Consider the following 19,241-nt stretch of genomic DNA (forward strand, 5'->3'; position numbering starts at 1 on the left):
TGAACCATCTCACACACACACAAGAGAAGTATAGTTTGAAAATCCTCTTGAGTTGAGAAAACCCGTGAAAACCCTATATAACATCGTTTTTTTTGTTACATGTAATATATGTTGTTACATTTAATACAAAACATCGAAAACATAAAAAAAATGTTTTGCTATTTTTTTTACATTTTTTTAGTAATTTTTATATATGTTTCGGTAGAGAGAAAATGTAAATAAACTTTTACATTTTTTATTAACTTTAATTGTGGACCACAAGATTTAATCTTTAATTAAAAACATGTGGTTGAGAATGAGTTTCTAGAGTTTTCACAACTCAAGTGGGTTTTTATTCGAACCTAACCTTATATACATACATACACACACACACATATATATATATATATGTATATATATATATATATATATTGAAAAAGTGTTTATTCTTAATGTTTAACAATTATCCATTTCATTTAAGCCCTTTTTTATATAATTTTTTTACGCAACCCAAATTATAACTAATAAGTTATAAGCCCATTTTAAATTTTAGTTGTTTTAATTAATAAAAAAAACACTTTTTACTTTTGACACAATATTTTTTTTGAACGGCTAACAAATCCTCCAAATCGGCTATTGGCTAAATTCTTCACATTATGATGCACTCGCCGTTTGATCCAGGAAAAACCCTGATCTAAGGCCAATGCCCGTGAACACTTGCTCCAGGCACGACAATGCAGTGAGATAAACTCGTTCAGTTCAAGGATCAAGCTAGTGAACTCCACTTACTCGCGTAGTCTCCCATCATCACCCGATGTCGTTGAAACTAATTGATAGGGCCAGTAATCGAACATGTTTCACACGAAACACTTAGAGCATGTTTGGGATTGAGTTTGAAATTTCTTATTGACTTATTGGTTTTTTCATAAAGCCAGGATTTGGTGTTTTTGAAAAACTGATTTTTAATCTTTTCAAAAAACTAAAAGAAGAAAGTTTTTAATGATTGTCAAACACATTTTATCTTAGTAGCTTTTTGAATACCCTAATAAACCAATATGCATTTTTTAAACTCAATCCCAAACATGCTCTTAGTCTCTCACTTACCACGTCACCCCTACCTTCTTGACGAGCCACCTCAATAGAATTAATAATTTAAGTATAAAGACAAATGAGAAGATTATTATACCGGTCCCAACTCCCAACTATAATACTTGATGCAATAAATTTCCCCTGTTGATTAAATTCCATTCCACGCTGTCTCAATTACAATCGTCCATCCATCCATCCATCCGGACACAATGGTTTTCCGGCTCAAATTTTCGGCGCCGATACCACCATATTTCATCTTCTTCCTTCTTTGCATCATCAAATTTCAGAAATCAAACGCTCAAACTACAGATCCTTCTGAAGGTATGTTATGTACTATCTCGTTGCTCATTAGTTGGTTCGGTGTACGTGTTTAGTTCAAAAGTGAAAGTTATTTGTTAATTAACACCGACTGATTGTTATTCCAACTCTCCCCTCCATCTTTTTTTAATAAACAACACTGAGTCACTGATAATCTTTTTAAACGAATAAATTAAAAAGGGTTAGGGTAAACGTACCATCTCCTTACTTGTCATACTCATACGCCCTCCTCTGAATTTGATTTCCCTAATATTTTTTAAATTTTATGGTCTCTCTTTACAAGTTTTATTTTTATTATTTTTATTTTTATAATGATTTATTTTTATTTTATTTTTTTATCTCCTTTTGTAATTATTGTCCCTGATCATAATATATTTATTATTATCACCATCAATATATTATTATATTTATAAAATTATATATAAATATGTGTGTGTGAAAGACTGATATTAATATTGATATTATTAAAAAAAAATACTAATAATATTTATAATGATAATAACAAAGAAAAAATAATTTTTAGTTTGATATATTTAGTGAAGACTATTACAAAATGTTTAAGGACTAAAATTTATGTAAATAATGTTGAGAGAAAATGATAATTGATTTGATGATAAGCTTAAAGGGATGTACACTTAGTAAAAATATATGAAGAGGGTACATTTAGCAACACCCATAAAAGAACACCGTACACTATAAAATAAGACATTTTATACTATTTAATTTGAGTATCATAGCAATTATGCTTGCAATGACTGATATGTGTATTCGAGTGAATTTTTCATATCACTGTAAATGCACTAAAAATATAGTTCTACCCAAACCTATTTTGATTGAAACTTTTTTGATCCGAACCGTTTTAACCTAAATAAGAAAATTTCTTTTTATGTCGCAACATACTGCCTGAGACGACCAATATGTATTGCTAACTACCACAATTATTATTGAAGAAAAATGAATACAATAAATTAAAATTAAAATATTATATTCAACTATTTAATAAATATTAACTATTATTTCATTAATCCATCACTTGTGGCTTAGTGGTAGGAGGCTTGGGTACTCCGGTGAAGACTCAAGTTTGATCCCCACTAACGTCACTTTTGGTGGATTATGGCAATGAAGGATTTGAGCTAAGTCTTGTACAATGTTGTCAGTTCGAATCCCGAGTCCACTCGGGTTTTTCTTCCACCTACGCTAGAGAGTTCTGCTCTTGTGACGGCACAACGACTATCAAGCGGCAGCCGATGGTATCATTTTCCGGGGGGGCGCCCAAACAAAACTCTGAAGCCAACTTGGGCCCCATTAGGACAACACAGTCTGGCCAGAGTAGGACAACAAGACTCTCTATATTTAGGGAGTGCGATAGCCTAAATATAAAAAAGTCACTCGTTCTAAAATAACTATTATCTCATTATAAGTATTTCATTAAAAATATCACATATATGACAAGATTGGGAAGATGGTAAATGGCAAGTTTAGTATTCTTCAAGAGTTATATCGAATGCATCCTAGATTTTCTTAAGAGTATAAAAATTGGAAGCAAATTAACAACTGTCCTTTAAGTGTGTCGACCTGCTTGAGACATAAATCATGTTAAGCTGAAACCCAAACTTGTTTAACTCCGTGTTATTTCATGGTAACAGTTCCGAGTAAGAAAGTGTCAACCCTCCGTCTAAACCTAAAGGTGAAGACAACTACGGAATATTTTAAAGTTAAAATTGAGACTTTTGTTCATCCCGTACATAGGTACCCGCACCCTCTTAATGACTTGAAAAACCTTTAATACAAATTACCAATATATTCTCGAGTTCCACTTAACGGAGGAAAGGAAAGGAAATGGATGGAAAGGATGAGATATGTGTTCCCGAGTTTCATTTAAGGAGAGAAAGGCAAAGAATGAAGAATATTTATGATCCTGAGTTTCAACTAAAGAGAGAAAAGAAAGGAAAGAAAAACCTTGTTAACATGGTTCCCAAACACATTCATCTTTCTTCCACACAAATTTTGTTGGAAACTCTCCATTCTTTAGTAGTCTTGCATTGCCATACTTTTGATTGCACTCCATCAACTTGTGAAACATGAATAACCAACAGTCGTTTTGTTTAGAGCATCTTCAACATGATTGTCATCAGCAAATACAATTGCTTGTTGGCCATGTAAATGAAAGGGAAGCCTATAATGGACGTCATATGCAATTACTCTCCATGTAGTCTCACATGCCGATAGATTTCTCCAATCATAAAATGCCTTAACTTCGTCTACTACTTCATCTTAGTTGTCATTGTTGATGTGCACAAGTGAAATAGTAACACGACGAGGACCTTTATTAATGTACTTAACAAATACTTTATCTAATCTTCTTGATTACACAATTCAACATTTATATGAGCTTGATATTTTTTAACAGGGTCTTGTTATATGAAACACCATGTCTATTATCTAAATTTATTGTAGACTTCACCATAATATTACAAGAATCTCTTCTATAAATAGGAAATCCATTAGAATCAATAGATATTTATTAAGAAATTCCTTTGAAAATTTTTAGAACGTGAGTTATCCACCATGCAAGAGCATTCAGGGTTATTAAAACCATAAGGGCTATGTACATGAGCGGAAATATAAAAATCGTTAATCACATACACATACACACGCACACAATATATATATATATATATATATATATATATATATATATATATATATGAAGAAATGTAATGGATTATTTTAAATAAATATATTGGAATGAAAAAAAAAATGACCATAGATGAAAAGTTATCAATTTATACAGTTAAATTTAATAATTATAAGGTATTACTGATATGAATATCAATGTAAGGGTTATTACATGACTTTAAATTGAAACTGCATTTGTATAATTCTTGTGTTTTCTAAACTAAAGCAACATACAAAGACAAACTGAGTAACAAAAGTTTATGATCCGATATAAACAATTAGTTAAAAGCATACCATAATATCAAAAGAAACATTTAGAAGTACATATTTATATTAAAACATCTAACTTGTGATAGTTTTATCAAATGACACTTGAAAACATCTCAACTACTTTAAACACCAAACAAACAAACAAAAAAAATATATTAATTTGATGAATATGCTAAAAAAGAGTTTGTAGATGGACGATTGGAATTCTATATTTGATGAATACTTTATGCACATCATATCTATTTGTGCAATATATTAAATCAATGGCACAAGTAATTTATTACATCAACTTCATAAAACACCATAAAATATCATAATTCCATTTGTGCAGTATATTAAATCAATATAAGTAATTTAAAACATAAACTTCATAAAATACCAAATATTTCTTATAAACAACATCTGTTTTTTTGTTTGTACGTTTACCTTGTTTATCTAAGCGATTTAAGACCGTGTCTACTATTCAATCTTGATAAAACTACATAATATTGGCCATGTGTAAAAACTGGGTCTTTAAGTATTACAAAAAAAAATTATCAAGAACTTGAATATGAACATATATTAATTTGAAATATGATACAAAAAAATATCAAGAACATATGAACAAAACTTTAAAAATTACAATACCTTATTTGACTCTTTCCACCAAGCTCAAGTGCCAAACAAACATAGCACACCTAGTTATAATTAACAGTTAAACTCAAACATCAAATCAATCATTAATGATAAGAATACCTAGACATTTTGAGTTGCACCAGTCATAATATGTAAGTATAAAAGTGTGTAAAATGTTTTGACCAAGTATAAAAGTCATAATATGTAAGTATAAATCAATCATAATCTTGTTTCATGTAGCACTGCTTCCACTTAATGCAATCTGTGTAAGAAGCATAACATTGTTGAATTTCCTTTTGGATTACCAAAGAATGAAATATGTAAGTATAAAAGTGTGTAAAATAGTTATAAATCTCATGTTAATTTAGAAACAAAAATAGGCCTGTTAATTTGTTAATTTAGAATCAGATGTCAACCTTACCTAAAAAGTCACAGTTGACTATAAAAGTTAACAATCTCCCAAAAACAGTTTTGACCCATAAAAAGTCAAAACTCGCCCAATATTCAAAATTGACCAGAACTTTTACGTAAATTGAAAGGATTTAAAACAACTTAGATACAAACAAAAATCTAAACATAAATATACGTGTAATGCACGGATCAATAAAACTAAGCTCGTTGATGACGATGATACCTTAATACATCGATTCAAACAGATTCAAGTTGAAAGGATTGAACGATTAGTGTGAAGATGAGAGCTCAAGTTTCAAAATGATTCCGCTGTAAAAAGAAGTAAAAAACAAATAAGGCAATAAAATTAGGGTTAGGATCAAGAAAACGTTTGCCATACTAAAATCGAACACATATCAATGTTTTAATGCTACTCATATTCAAATTTACAAAATTAAAAGCTAACTATTGCCTGAGTCATATTGTGACTGATAAAGTCGATTCAAATAGAAACAATATCGTATTAAAACAAACATAAAGTTAAAATTTTCTTCTTTGAAATTAGTTATTAATTATTTTATCTAAAGGTATATGACTTGTTTAAGAATAAAAGTGTGAGTTCCAGTATATTTCCGAATATAATATCAGCTTCTATAACATGATTACCATGTTGTATTTTCACATGTAGTTTAGTTTCATTGCATATGCCACTCTTCTAGTTAATATTTTTGGGGCATTTACATATTTCCCCTTCCTAAACTTTGAAATTACGTATTTCCTCAAACCATGCTTAAAGAGCATTGTACATTTTGCATTAAAAACTTGTATTTTGGGGAAATATGTAATTTCAAAGGTTTAGAAAGGCGAAATATATAAAAATTCCAATATTTTAAGCAGCATAATTCGCTTTTGAGACTAATCTATGACTTGACAACATTAAATTTTGAACCCATTTAAAATATTAGAAAAGTAATACTTTCTTGTAAAGCATCATTTTATTTTTGAATGATACCATCTAAAAATGGTAATATTTTTAATCTCTCAGAAACATGAATAACAAACGGTTGTTAATTTCTTAAACAAACTCATTTTTTGATGCAAGTGTTACTTATTCACTAAAGAAATCTATATTTTTGAAATCATTAATAGAAGTATATACAAAATCAATTTATCATCTGATTAACATTGTGCTTAAGTCTAACATTTATATCCCTAAAGTAAGAATTTGTCTTATCTATCTGAAAAACCAAAATATGTAGTCTAGTGTTTTTATTATTATTATTTATTTTTTTTGTGAATTTTTAAGATAATGACTTAACATAAATGATGGGTTGATTAAATAGTCAAGTAAAAAAAGAAGTTGTAAACGGATACTCTTTTAAACCAACCCATGGACCGAAACTCATTCTAAACATAAACTATTTTGACTTAAACCATGTTTGATCCTTTAATCAATTAAAGAACCCCGCTTGTTTAAATTAATGTAAACACTGGGAATGCATAAATAGTGAATTTATCTTTTAAGGGATTGAAAGGGAAAAAATCGTATTGTAAATAATCATATATATTTAAGAAGTTAAAGTTTATTGAAATTTTTAATTTTAAATTAAGCTTACTCTTCATCCAATAATATCATTGCTTATAAAACATTAATATTAATTAATATAATATATTTAAAACCTTAATTTTTGAAATAATTATTCAAATTCAACATGAAAATTGGTGACTTATAAAAACTTAATATTAATAATTAATATAATATATTTATGTAAAACAAAATAATATAATTATGTTGGTATTAAATTTTTTAAATCAACAAATAATTATTAAAAAGAGAAATTGATAGATTAAAAAGAAAAAAAAATGAAATATAAAGCTATTAATAAAAAAGAAAAATATATTTAATATGAGAGAGAGAGAGGAAACTTATTAAATAATTAATATTTTTTTTATTAAATAACTAAATTAATAGTGCATAAATATATCTAAAACTTATTAAAAGATCATAAATAAAAGTTATTTTATGAAATAACTGAATTTACGTATTACATGTAATAATTTTTTATTTTTGTTATATTTTTCACACGTGTGTAACAGGGGATCTAACCTTGTTTATTATGAGAGAATGAAAACTTTTGAAAGAATCACTCTAGTGTGATAAAATATAGCATTTAAAAATCTTTATATGATATAGTATATGGATTTTCTTTTTCAAAGTTTCCATGTGAATTTTGTATTCAAGTTAGAAAATATGAGCTAGACATTTTCTTGACATTGTTCTTTCCCACTAGCAATGGTTTCGAAAATATTTGCCCATCTTTTGGTCAAACTTATTATGATTTTACTTAACTTTAGCACCAATGAGCCAAATAACCGACCTAAGTCCAACCCACCTTGAATTTTTAACTTTTCTTTGAAAATTGAGCTGAAGTCGAGCTCAACTTTCAGCTTATCATTCGAGTCGGGGTGAGCTGGGCCAAGCCAAGCCGAGCCAAATTTGTATGTTCAAAGCTTTTGAGCTTATTGAATAACCCTAGGTTGCGCCAACGTCAAAACACATTTTTGGTCGTTTCTATACACCTTTGTAATAATGAACTTAGGACATTGTAGACACTTGAAACATGTTTGTTGACTATTTGCCGGTTCGACTAATTTCATTTTTATAACAAACTAGGTAAACAAATCGCCGCGTTGCGGCGATGCAGCATCGCGAATTCCGTCGGTATCGTTTAAGTTCGTTATGATACCGACACTACATGGAAAAATTGTCCAAAATAGTATCGACACCCGTACAATTTATGACAAAAATGACACAAACTTAGTTATGATGTAGCTTATGATACAAATAACATATTTAAAATGATGTTTACACAATCGTTAAAAATTCGGGCATTACGACGGTGAGTCGATGTAAATTCGGCAGGCATCGGATTTGTTTATTATGGTTCTGGAAATAAACCCACATATAAATTCAAGTTAAAATATTTCAAACAAATAGAATAATAAAAAAACTTGTGGCACCGACATTTTAGTATTTATCTATATGTATTATAATGTACTAGGTTAACTACCCGTGCAACACACGGGTTAGAATAAAAAAATTATTTAAATAATAACACGGTGTTAAATACAAAAGATATGTTTAAAAGATATAAAGATATATTACATGGTAAAATAAATTACACATTACACAATATGAAAATAAAAAGTTAGAAAATTCACAAATCTTTAAATATTTCTTTGTACACAATATTTATAGTTTCATTTGTAGCTTTACTTTCTATTTTAAAACTTAGTAGTTTTACATTATTTCTGTCTAGAACTCTAGATAATGCAATACATAACTGGCCATGAGTTAAAATAAATTGTCTCAAAAACAAACAAACCATTTATAATGATTGACCTTAGCTTTTAATAATCTTCAATGCAAAACAAAAATAAAGTGAAAATTTCGTCTTTTAAATTAATCATTTTATCTAAAGATATCAACTTTTTTTTAAGAATAAAAGTGTGAGTTCCAATAATTACTTTCGGATATGATTTCGGCAACATATAGTTTAGTTTAATTGCATAGACCAATTTTCTAGTTAATATTTTAAGCAACATCACTTCAACATCGACTTTTCGGACTAATCTATAACTTGACAACCTTAGATTTTGAGGCCATTTAAAACATCAGGAAACTAATACTTTCTAGTAACGTATCATTTTATGTTTGATAGATACCATATAGAGAATGGTAATATTTTTTTTATCTCCCAGAAACATAGATAGCAAATGCTTGCTAATTTCTTGAACAGCCTCATTTTTCGTTGCAAGTATAACTCGCTCACTATAGTAATCTATATTTTTGAAATCTTCAATAATAGAAGAATATACAAAGTCAATTTATCATATGATTAATAGTGTGATAATGTCTAACATTTGTATTCCAAAGATAAGTTGTCTTATCCACCTGAAAAACCAAAACATGCAGTCTAGTGCTTATAATTTTAGTGGATTTTTAAGATGATGAACTTAACATAAATGATTCGTTGATTAAATAGTGAATTAAAAAATAAGTTGTAAATGTCTACTTTTTTAAACCAACCTATGGACCGAAACTCATTCTAATTATAAACTGTTTTGACCTGAAATATGTTTGATATTTTAACCGGTAAAAAAAACCCGCTCGTTTAAGTTAGCATAAATACTTAGAATACATCAATAGTAAATTTGTTTTTTCAGGGTTTGAAAGAAAAAAAACTTGTAATTTAGTAAATAATCATATATATTTAATAAGTTAAAGTTTAATGAAATTTAATTTTAAATTAATTTTCCCTCTTCATCCAATAATATCATTTCTTATAAAGCTTAATCTATACTATATAATAAATAAAGCTTAATTTATACCAAAATTAAGGTTTTAAATATATTATATTAATTAAGAAATAGAAATGTCAAATGTATTTAATATTAGAGAGAATGAGGAACAATTTTTGTAAGAATCAATTTAATGATGGCATGTTACACTTAATAAGTTTTATTGTTTTATTTATTATATAGTATAGATAATTATTATGTTTACCCATTTACCAATCAGGTGCAACCCATATCACTTCCATATAAATGGACTGACATTGTAACCTTTACTTCACAGAAAAACAACATATTAAACTTAAATAGATTAGATGACATAAGCATCGAACCAAAGCATATTCATCCATCCCAGTTCCGAATATTATGCATATGCAGCCAAGTTCACATTAAACCAAAATGCACCTTAGTAAGTTGAAAAAGAACGAATTATGAAGTAACCCTAAAGTTCAACCGAAAGTGAACTTGTACCTGTTGATGAACTAATAAAAAAGGGTGCTCCTAATTAGGCAGCAATAACTGTTCCAGCTGTGACGGTGTCACCACTAAGCTAGACTACTGGACACATCTTTCTCCCCATCTTCACTGTACCAGTTCCGCTATACAAAATAAGAGCAAAAAAAAAATACAGACTTTCTAGCCAAAAAAAGATAAAAGCTGTTGGGTATTCCCGAGTCGGCTCGTGGCTTGGTGTGTGGGGGCGGCTAGGATATTATCTTGGCGTGCAAGTTAATGATTAAATAATATTAATTAATTTATGGGTTATTATCTAGTTTTCTAATTGATACATGCTAGGAAGATAATTATTATGGAATTGATTAATTAGAATTCCGGTTATAGTATAATGTGTTAGGTTAGCTATAAATATAGTGTTTAGGGTATGGGACAATTTGTATCAAGTTTTTGAGTCTGATTTCTTGATCAATAAAGTTTGGGTGTTAGCTGTGTCGATTTCGTTCTTTGAATACCATAAAAGCATACATAAATGGGGCTAACTTACATGAACATCTGTAAAAGTATTTATACTTTAAAATTATAATTTAATCTTAGAACTATATGTGTAGAACCTCAGGACCGACTCAACGAATGTGGAGGCCTAAATCGAAACAAGATCTTGTGGCCTTTTCACAAGTTTTGAATTAATAACCTACTAGGATAATAACCCGTGTTACACACGGGTGGAAAACATATCAACAAACAATATAAATATAAACTACGCATTCAGTCAATACAAATATTTGACATAAGTTTTTTACCCTCAGATGTTACAAAAGATGTTAAACTATGTATATAACATAAAAAGAAAATACTTTATAAACAAAAAATGCAATAAATAAGAAACAATATAACATAAATGAACCATTAGACCTGGCAAAAAAAAATACATATTAGAAAAAGATTTTGTAATATTAATTGAAAACTAAGTTTACAAATACATACCAGCTTTAAACTGTATCACATTAAGTTTCCGAAAATCTCTTTGTAAACAGCTTTATTTATTTATTTTTAAATGTTCCTAATTGTTCTAAAGAACGTTTTTTTCTTTTTTTCTTTTAGAGTGTTTTTTATAAATAATTTTAAGAGATATCTATATTTTTATAGTATTTTTCATGTCATTTCTTAATAAATAAATAAATAAAACTTAAAGAACATTCGGTTTGATCACTATTCACTGGCTCTTCTTCTTTCCTCAAGAGTAAATTAAATCATTGACAAGGTGGTTATTAATTGGAATAAATACACTTAATCATGGAGTTAATTGCATTAATTTGAATAAATAGATTTAATTGTAGAATTAATTAAATTAAATTGGAATGCTGATTTTAATTTAGTGGATTAAAAATAATTGTGAATATGTGAAAATTATTGATATGAAAATGTGATTACATAGAATCCTACGTGGATAGGCTAGAATAAGGATATATGAAGAGAATCATCTTGCTTTAATATATTAGTAAAAGATACTTTATTAACAACCAAGCCTACCACCACACCAACACGTTACTTTAAGTTTACTTTACCATTATAATATATCTATATATAATGTTTTTTCTGAACTTGGGGGCCTTAATTAAGTGTGGGCCTAAAGCCGTAACTTGTTTTCGTTGTTTCACGAGACACCCAATAGAACCCACCTTTGCAATGATCCAATTTATTTATACACCAGGAAACTATTGGTTGAGACTAAAGAGCGGCCTTAGTATCCCTATAGGGACATCATTTACCACCGTAAAAGGAAGCCATAAACCGCTGTGAATCCTCGTAACCACCCTTTAAGAAAACAATAAAAAGTTAGAAAAACACAAAAGAGAGCTTGTGAGGCTTCATATGGTCGATTGTTTTCAAACTCTGAAAACAAATGAGAAACCTGAGTGCAAACACTCTGATTTTGAGTTCTTGACTCTATGCATGAAACTTGGAGCATCCATCAATAAACAAAAGAAGTGATATTTGTACATAATAAATATTCTGATTTTGACAATGATACAACAGTGACGGCGTTAAGAACGATATTTCAAAAATGGGATGTTCCGAATCCGAGGAACCTGTATAACATAAGCGGAGAACCATGCAGCGGACCAGCGCTCAGTGGATATTTCGACTCGGATTACAACGATACAGCCATCGAATGTAGTTGTAGCTTCGACAGCAACTCTACTTGCCATATTACTAAACTGTAAGCCTTGTGTTCTTCAATCACTTGCTCACTCTTTTTTGTTCTTGTTGAGGATATTGATGGTATTCGATAGGCCTGCAAATGAATACGAACGGAGAATGTTCGTGTTTGTTTGTTGATCTAACTTTAACCGAACAAACGATTGAGCACGAACAATTAAACGAACGGGGTTTTCTTGTTTGTGTTCATTTGCTAAGAAAATGGACGTGCTCATTTATGTTCGATCTTGAACTGCACACACGAACGGCAAATGAGCACACATAACTAAATTAAAAGTTAAAACCAATAAAAAGTTGTGAACAAAAAATTGTTGAGCCTAAAAAGACAGTAAAACTAGACTAAATTATAACGGCCCTAAAAAGTTATATGGATATATTAATGAATATAAATGAACAAATGTAGACTAATGAGCATAAACGAACATATGAACGTTCATGGATATTAATGAACGAATGAGCCATGTGTTCATGCTCGTTCATTCAACTAAATAAACAAAGGTTTTTGTAGCGAAGTCACCTATTTCATATACCCGAAAAAGGAACGGTCTGCCGGGTTCAGGATTGATTCATGTTTGTTTGTTTATTAAATAAACAAACATAAACGAACTTCCCGCCCAACAGTCAAGGTCTCAAAGGAATAAACGGTGATCCGATAATGACACATAATAGAGAACTCAGTTTTATTATGCCAGGGCAATATAATTCAAAGCACTAATACAATAACTCTCAATTACAGACTCTGTTATGATATATATATATATATATATATATATATATATATATATAGTAAGGTTAAAATGAAAACCCATTTGAGTTGTGAAAACCCGCGAAAACCCTATGTAACATCGTTTTTTTTTGTTACATGTAATATATGTTGTAACATTTAATACAAAACATCGAAACATAAAAAAAAATGTTTTGCTATTTTTTAACATTTTTTTACTAATTTTATATATGTTTTCAAAAGAGAGAAAAAGTTATATTTAAATTTACATTTTTTATTCACTTTAATTGTGGACCACAAGATTTAAACATTAATTAAAAACATGTGGTTGAGAATGAGTTTCTAGAGTTTTCACAACTCAAGTGGGTTTTCATTTTATACTTAGCCTATATATATACATATATATATATATATATGGGAAAGTAAATACGGTGCTGTTAGGCGTGTAACCTTACACGGAAAACCAATCAAAACTACGTAGTTTTGATTAAAAACCCCTCATTTATTTAAATTCCTTTCCATTTTTATTAAAATCTTAATTTACTAATCTTGATTATGAAAAACCTTTTTGTTAAGCTCAGTTTATTATTTAGCTGTAACTTTTTAACAAATTCCACCAAAAAAATATAATTGATTTCCGATTTCTCTTTAAAATTGATGACTCCTTCAAAACGTGCATAAGGTGGCTTGATTTCTTGGAATTATATTTTCCTTTTGGATGTTATGTATTAATCTTAAAAATTATATATAATAGTTAAATAATATATAAGATAAAACGAATTTATCCAATACAAATTAACACAATTTTTATCTTTTGAAAAGCCTCAATTTGAAAAACCTGTATTTTTTTTTCTCTTTATAAAACCATAGTAACAAATTATTTACCTCTAGAAACTTGAGGCTTTAGATTCTTCAGATGGAAATCTCCACAAACAATTTGATCAAAGAGTTGACAATTTGTCATATTTTTAATGAAAAAGAAACGGTGTTTGTTTTGTTTTAAGATAGTTGTTATATGCAAGAAAGGAATTATCATAAACATGGAAGGGATTTTGAAATAAATGAGAGGTTTTTAATCAAAACTACGTAGTTTTGATTGGTTTTGCGTATAAGGTTACACGCCTAACAGCACCGTATTCACTTTCCCCGTATATATATATATATATAGTGTCAAAACGACTTAGGCAACAAGAAACCTAAATAACCCTTGAACCCATTATTCTAATCAATCTAGGTAGAACATCTTAGGCCCGGCCCTACTCGGTAATTAGCCTTCAAACAGTTCGTGAACGGTTCAGGTAACGTTCGATTCGTTTACATGCATCGATGGAATCACAGATTTGAAGTTACGTTCGACACTGTTGTGAATTTACAAATAAAGATGTACTCTTTGTTAAATTGAATATATGAATCAGATTTGGCTAATAATAATCATGACTTAACTCAGATTAGCAGCATATCTACTATATTTGAACTAAAAATTTAAATCTTATTCCAATTTCTGACTTGGATATTACTATTAAGTGTTGCAAGTCATTTGAATAGTTAATCGTAGTTGTATCTCTTGTTAACTTGGTATCCTTAAACTTGTCATCCAGGAAAATCAACAAACTTAGCAGTCCAGGGGTGATTCTTGAAGAATTTGCTGCTCTAACTTATCTTACTACATTGTATGCAATTTCCTTAAAAATTTGTAAATCAAATTCAAACTTTAGTCTTAAAATGTTGACAGATAGTCGTTTTTCTGCAGGAAAATTGATAAGAATGCATTGAATGGTACCTTGCCTCGGTGGTTTGGAAAATTTTCTTCTATGTTGTACCTGTACGTGTAGCATGTTTATTAATTTATTTATTCGAATTGACACACACACACACACACACACACTTTATCTTGGTCTTGTTTCATTTGATTGATCTTAACAGGTCAGTAGACCACAATCAATTAACGGGTACTCTACCCCGGGAGCTTGCAAACCTTAAGAACCTAATAATGTTGTGAGTACCTACCTCTTAATATCATTTTCTAATAAAAGTTGGATCTTTACATAATATGGCTAAAGTTGTCTGTTGTTTCTTTCAGGGCTATAGGTTCCAATAAATTTTCAGGCACTCTCCCCCCTGAACTTGGAAACCTAGTCACTATGGAACTACTGTATGTTTCTTTGAATATATGCAGTACTTGATTGGAAGCTAATTCATACAATCTTAACTGAAATTTGCAGTTATCTGGACAGTTGTGGTCTTGGCGGCGAGATTCCTTCAACATTCGCCAACCTCACAAACATGCGTGAGATGTACTTTTTTTGGTCCCATTTTTATTGTTTTGAAATAAAAGTGAAAACCAGATATATTTAGATTGGTTATTTTTACTTTCAGGTGGGCTTCAGATGGTCCATTTTCTGGAAAGATACCTTCTTTTATAGGAGGCTGGACAAAATTACAGAGACTGTGAGTAAGAATGATATTTTGAAGTTACAAAAATGTAAATTACTCATTTTGCATATGTTTTGACTTTATAGGAGACTTCAAGGGAATAATTTTGAAGGTCCTATACCGGCTAGTTTTTCAAATCTAACCTCACTGAAATCTTTGTGAGCTACATGCTTTCTCTCTTTATATGTATACATACTCTCTCTCTCTTGATATTTCTTCCTCTGGTTATTCAATTACTTGAACTTTTACAGGCGAATAAGTGATTTGCAGAATGTGAGTTCATCTCTTGATTTTATCACCACTTTAAGGAATTTAACTGACTTGTAAGCACACAAGTCTCTTTGACATGCAATGATGTATCCACATTACAGGTGGCAGAATGGCAGATCGGGTGGTTTGGGTTAAATGGGGTATCTTTCGTATGCGTTGAAACAGGACAGGGTTGAGCTCAATAACTAGTGTGCTAAGTATTATTACAGTAACTATATAATTACAATATTATTCCAAACTTTTATCAGGGTCTCAAATTTGAAAAGACTATCTTATTAAGGTTTCAAATTGAAAAAGACACAATTACCCTCTCATGAATGACGCGTGTCTATCTTGTGTACATTTCAATGTTCAAGTTACTAATTACCTTTTAATGTTTGACTAGAGTTATAAGAAACGCGTTAGTTTCTGGTCCTATTCCATCAGACATTATTCAATTGCAAAAACTAAATTACATGTAAGTGATAATGCAGTATTAATTAAATAAACTTTTCACATATTTAGTACTAAATTTCATTCACTATTTATTCTATTTTGTAGGGATTTAAGCTTCAACAATATAAATGGTTCACTTCCACGAACATTAATGAACATGAGTTCTCTTATTTCTTTGTAAGTTATCATTAAACCTTCCCTTACAATATCAGATATATGTAACTGTTTCTTTATACAAACTTGTTTATTGTTCTTAATTAATGTGATCAGATTCCTTGGAAACAACAGCTTGTCTGGTTCTCTTCTTCCTGAGAAACGTCCAAATCTTCTCAACATGTAAGTTTTGTTCTTTAAACAAGGTTTTAAGATTTTCATTCTCATGATTTGATGAAATTTTATTTTCAGAGATTTGTCTTACAATCAACTGTCAGGATCTTTCCCTCGATGGGCGACTCTGAATTGGGCTAATCTGCAATTGTATGTTTACTTCTCTTCATTAACTTTGAGGATTTTAGTGACTTATAACTTTAAATTTGAAATGTTTGCCTGTTATTTCAGGAATTTGGTGGCTAATAACCTTATATTTAGCAGCACAAACATAAGGTATTCATTTAAATACCCTTTTTATTAATTTGGTATGGCAGTCATTAAAAACCAGAGAAATGCTTTATAATAGGTTACCCTACTAGTTACGATAAGGATGGTTTACGATATTAGTTTTATGTGGAGTGTAAGGGAGGCCTATTGCTGGTATACTATAACGAAGTGAACGCTCTGTGAACTATTCATGAACAGTTCGGCAAGAAGTTCGTTTGTGTTCATTTATTAGTAAATGAACGAATACGAACAATAATGTTTGTTTATTTAGTTAAACGAAAGAACATGATCATTTCTATGTTCATCTCCGTTCGTCCATTTAGATTCATTTATATTCGCTCGTTCGATTATCTTTGTTTGGTTACGTTCATTTATATTTGTTTACGACTTTTTAAGTTCATTTGTTTATTTTTGTTAGTTTACGATTGTGTAAGTTTGTCTGTTTAAGTTAGTTTATATCTTTATCTAGTTTTAGGTTTGTTACAAATTTAGTCTAGTTTTACGGAATTAAAATATAACCATATACAGTTTAGTCTAGTTTTGTTTACTTTTTAGGCCTAACAAAATGATGTTCATGTTACTTTTAATTGATTTTCACTCAGTGATATTCGTTTATTGTTGTTCATCTATGCTTGATTATGTTCGTTCATTTACATTCTTTGCAGTACTTTCCCGGGATTAAATTGTCTTCAACGGGGCTTTCCTTGCTACAAGAACACAACACCACCTTGTAAGTTCATTATATCTTTGCACATCTATCAAATAACTATTTAATGATGACGCAGCGATTAACGATGATTTTTGTTACTTTCTAAAGATTCCAGTTTGGCAATCAAGTGTGGCGGGCCAGCAACAAGATCCCTCGACAACATATTATTTGAGAGCGAGAACGGGACATCCCTTGGACCAGCTTCCTACTATTTATATCAAGACAAATGGGCAGTTAGCAATGGGGGCATTGTCATTGACCGACCCGACCCAAGATTTATCGTTTCCACTTCAATGCGAGTGAATAACACAAGATATCCGGAACTTTTCAGAACTTCTAGAACGTCTCCGGGCTCTCTTAGATACTATGGTTTTGGACTGGTAAACGGGCCGTATACTATAACACTTTTCTTTGCAGAGACTGTTTTTGATCTAAACAATAACAGCTGGACGGGTCATGGGAGGCGTGTCTTTGATATTTACATCCAGGTTAGATCTTTGATCACACACATACACACACACAAGCTTTTAACTCCCCCCCCCCCCCCCATGTTACGAGGGTTAATTTAGGTTTTTTTTAATCACTTTGCTATTTTACTATTTTTAATGATTTGTTTTATTTTTCAACGAAGTTTTGTTTTGATTTAATACGCATCTATTAGTTTTGTTACGTTCATTATATTTTTAACGTTTGAGCTCTTTCTATTAAGGCATGTAGGTTTATAGTTGGGTTGGATTGAGTCTAGTCGAATAATGAACACCACATAATAGATAATATATAAAAAGTAAAACATTAAATTAACTAAATAAACATAACGTAAACCAAATGTATTTATATTTTCCATTCAAAAATAAGAAATCATTATAAACAAAAATTAAATCATCTATTGAGCATTTTAAGTTCTTTACTTCTTTAAGCCAACCGATCTGACCTCTCCATTGGTTAGAGCTCCGGCTATCATCCGTTGCTTCATCGCCTGAACTTGTTGCATCCTTTCTTCCACTTAATCCTACCCAAAAGTCAAACTTAAATCAAAGAAAAAGTCAAAATGGTTTTTCAATTAAAAGGTCAACTTAAACAATTCATAATCTTACGTTTTTAATATGTTAAAAGTTAATACATGAATTATGAAAACAAAACTTCTTCGATTAAATGATGAGCTGGATTGCCTTTTAGGGACCGCTGAATAAAGAGCTCAACTTCATAAACGGTATCCTCATTAGTGAAATATTGATAAAGCCGGCATGAAGATAATATTAAGCATAACTCCATATGAGGGGAAAATAAAATAATATATATGGTTGAAATTAACATATATGATATATATGAAAACTTTGCATTCCAGTTGAAGTGATGAACCAATAATGCCATGCATGCTATGAGGCATCATTTGTTGTCCTGGTTGAATATTACATGGCACATAAATAGGAAGTTGCTGCCCTTGTTGCATCACCTGTGTTAAGAACAAAGCAGCGCACAAAAGAGAAAATAAAGGACACAAGAATTTTATGTGGGCCGGTCCCCATAAGGGAACTACATCCACGGGCTGTAATTAGGCCTTTCTTATTAGGTTAGAATGGATAGTTATATGATGGGATATATATAATAAACAAGATTAGCGTTAAACGCAATTAGGAACCAAAACCAAGCCTCCTAATAAAACCGGCACAAAGGTCTTCAAAACCCAACAATCTCCCACTT

At 30.1% G+C, this 19,241-nt stretch overlaps 1 protein-coding gene across 1 annotated transcript in view; it reads left to right on the forward strand.

The window, feature by feature from the left end:
• The first annotated feature begins 1,277 nt into the window (after window positions 1-1,277).
• LOC143601699 (putative LRR receptor-like serine/threonine-protein kinase At1g56140) overlaps window positions 1,278-19,241 on the forward strand; it is a 33,390-nt gene continuing 15,426 nt past the window's right edge. The window contains exons 1-17 of the mRNA XM_077079038.1: window positions 1,278-1,389; window positions 12,190-12,373; window positions 14,695-14,766; window positions 14,847-14,918; window positions 15,020-15,091; window positions 15,177-15,248; window positions 15,319-15,390; window positions 15,473-15,544; window positions 15,616-15,687; window positions 15,781-15,852; window positions 16,185-16,256; window positions 16,340-16,411; window positions 16,505-16,570; window positions 16,640-16,711; window positions 16,793-16,837; window positions 17,497-17,561; window positions 17,649-18,028. Of these exons, the coding sequence (XP_076935153.1) occupies window positions 1,278-1,389; window positions 12,190-12,373; window positions 14,695-14,766; window positions 14,847-14,918; window positions 15,020-15,091; window positions 15,177-15,248; window positions 15,319-15,390; window positions 15,473-15,544; window positions 15,616-15,687; window positions 15,781-15,852; window positions 16,185-16,256; window positions 16,340-16,411; window positions 16,505-16,570; window positions 16,640-16,711; window positions 16,793-16,837; window positions 17,497-17,561; window positions 17,649-18,028 (1,644 nt within the window). The remainder of the gene's footprint in view (window positions 1,390-12,189; window positions 12,374-14,694; window positions 14,767-14,846; window positions 14,919-15,019; window positions 15,092-15,176; window positions 15,249-15,318; window positions 15,391-15,472; window positions 15,545-15,615; window positions 15,688-15,780; window positions 15,853-16,184; window positions 16,257-16,339; window positions 16,412-16,504; window positions 16,571-16,639; window positions 16,712-16,792; window positions 16,838-17,496; window positions 17,562-17,648; window positions 18,029-19,241) is intronic.

Source organism: Bidens hawaiensis, unplaced genomic scaffold (genome assembly GCF_021521415.1).
Source record: "Bidens hawaiensis isolate Kalapana, Puna unplaced genomic scaffold, B.hawaiensis_p1.1 tig00056989_1, whole genome shotgun sequence".
Taxonomy (NCBI): domain Eukaryota; kingdom Viridiplantae; phylum Streptophyta; class Magnoliopsida; order Asterales; family Asteraceae; genus Bidens; species Bidens hawaiensis.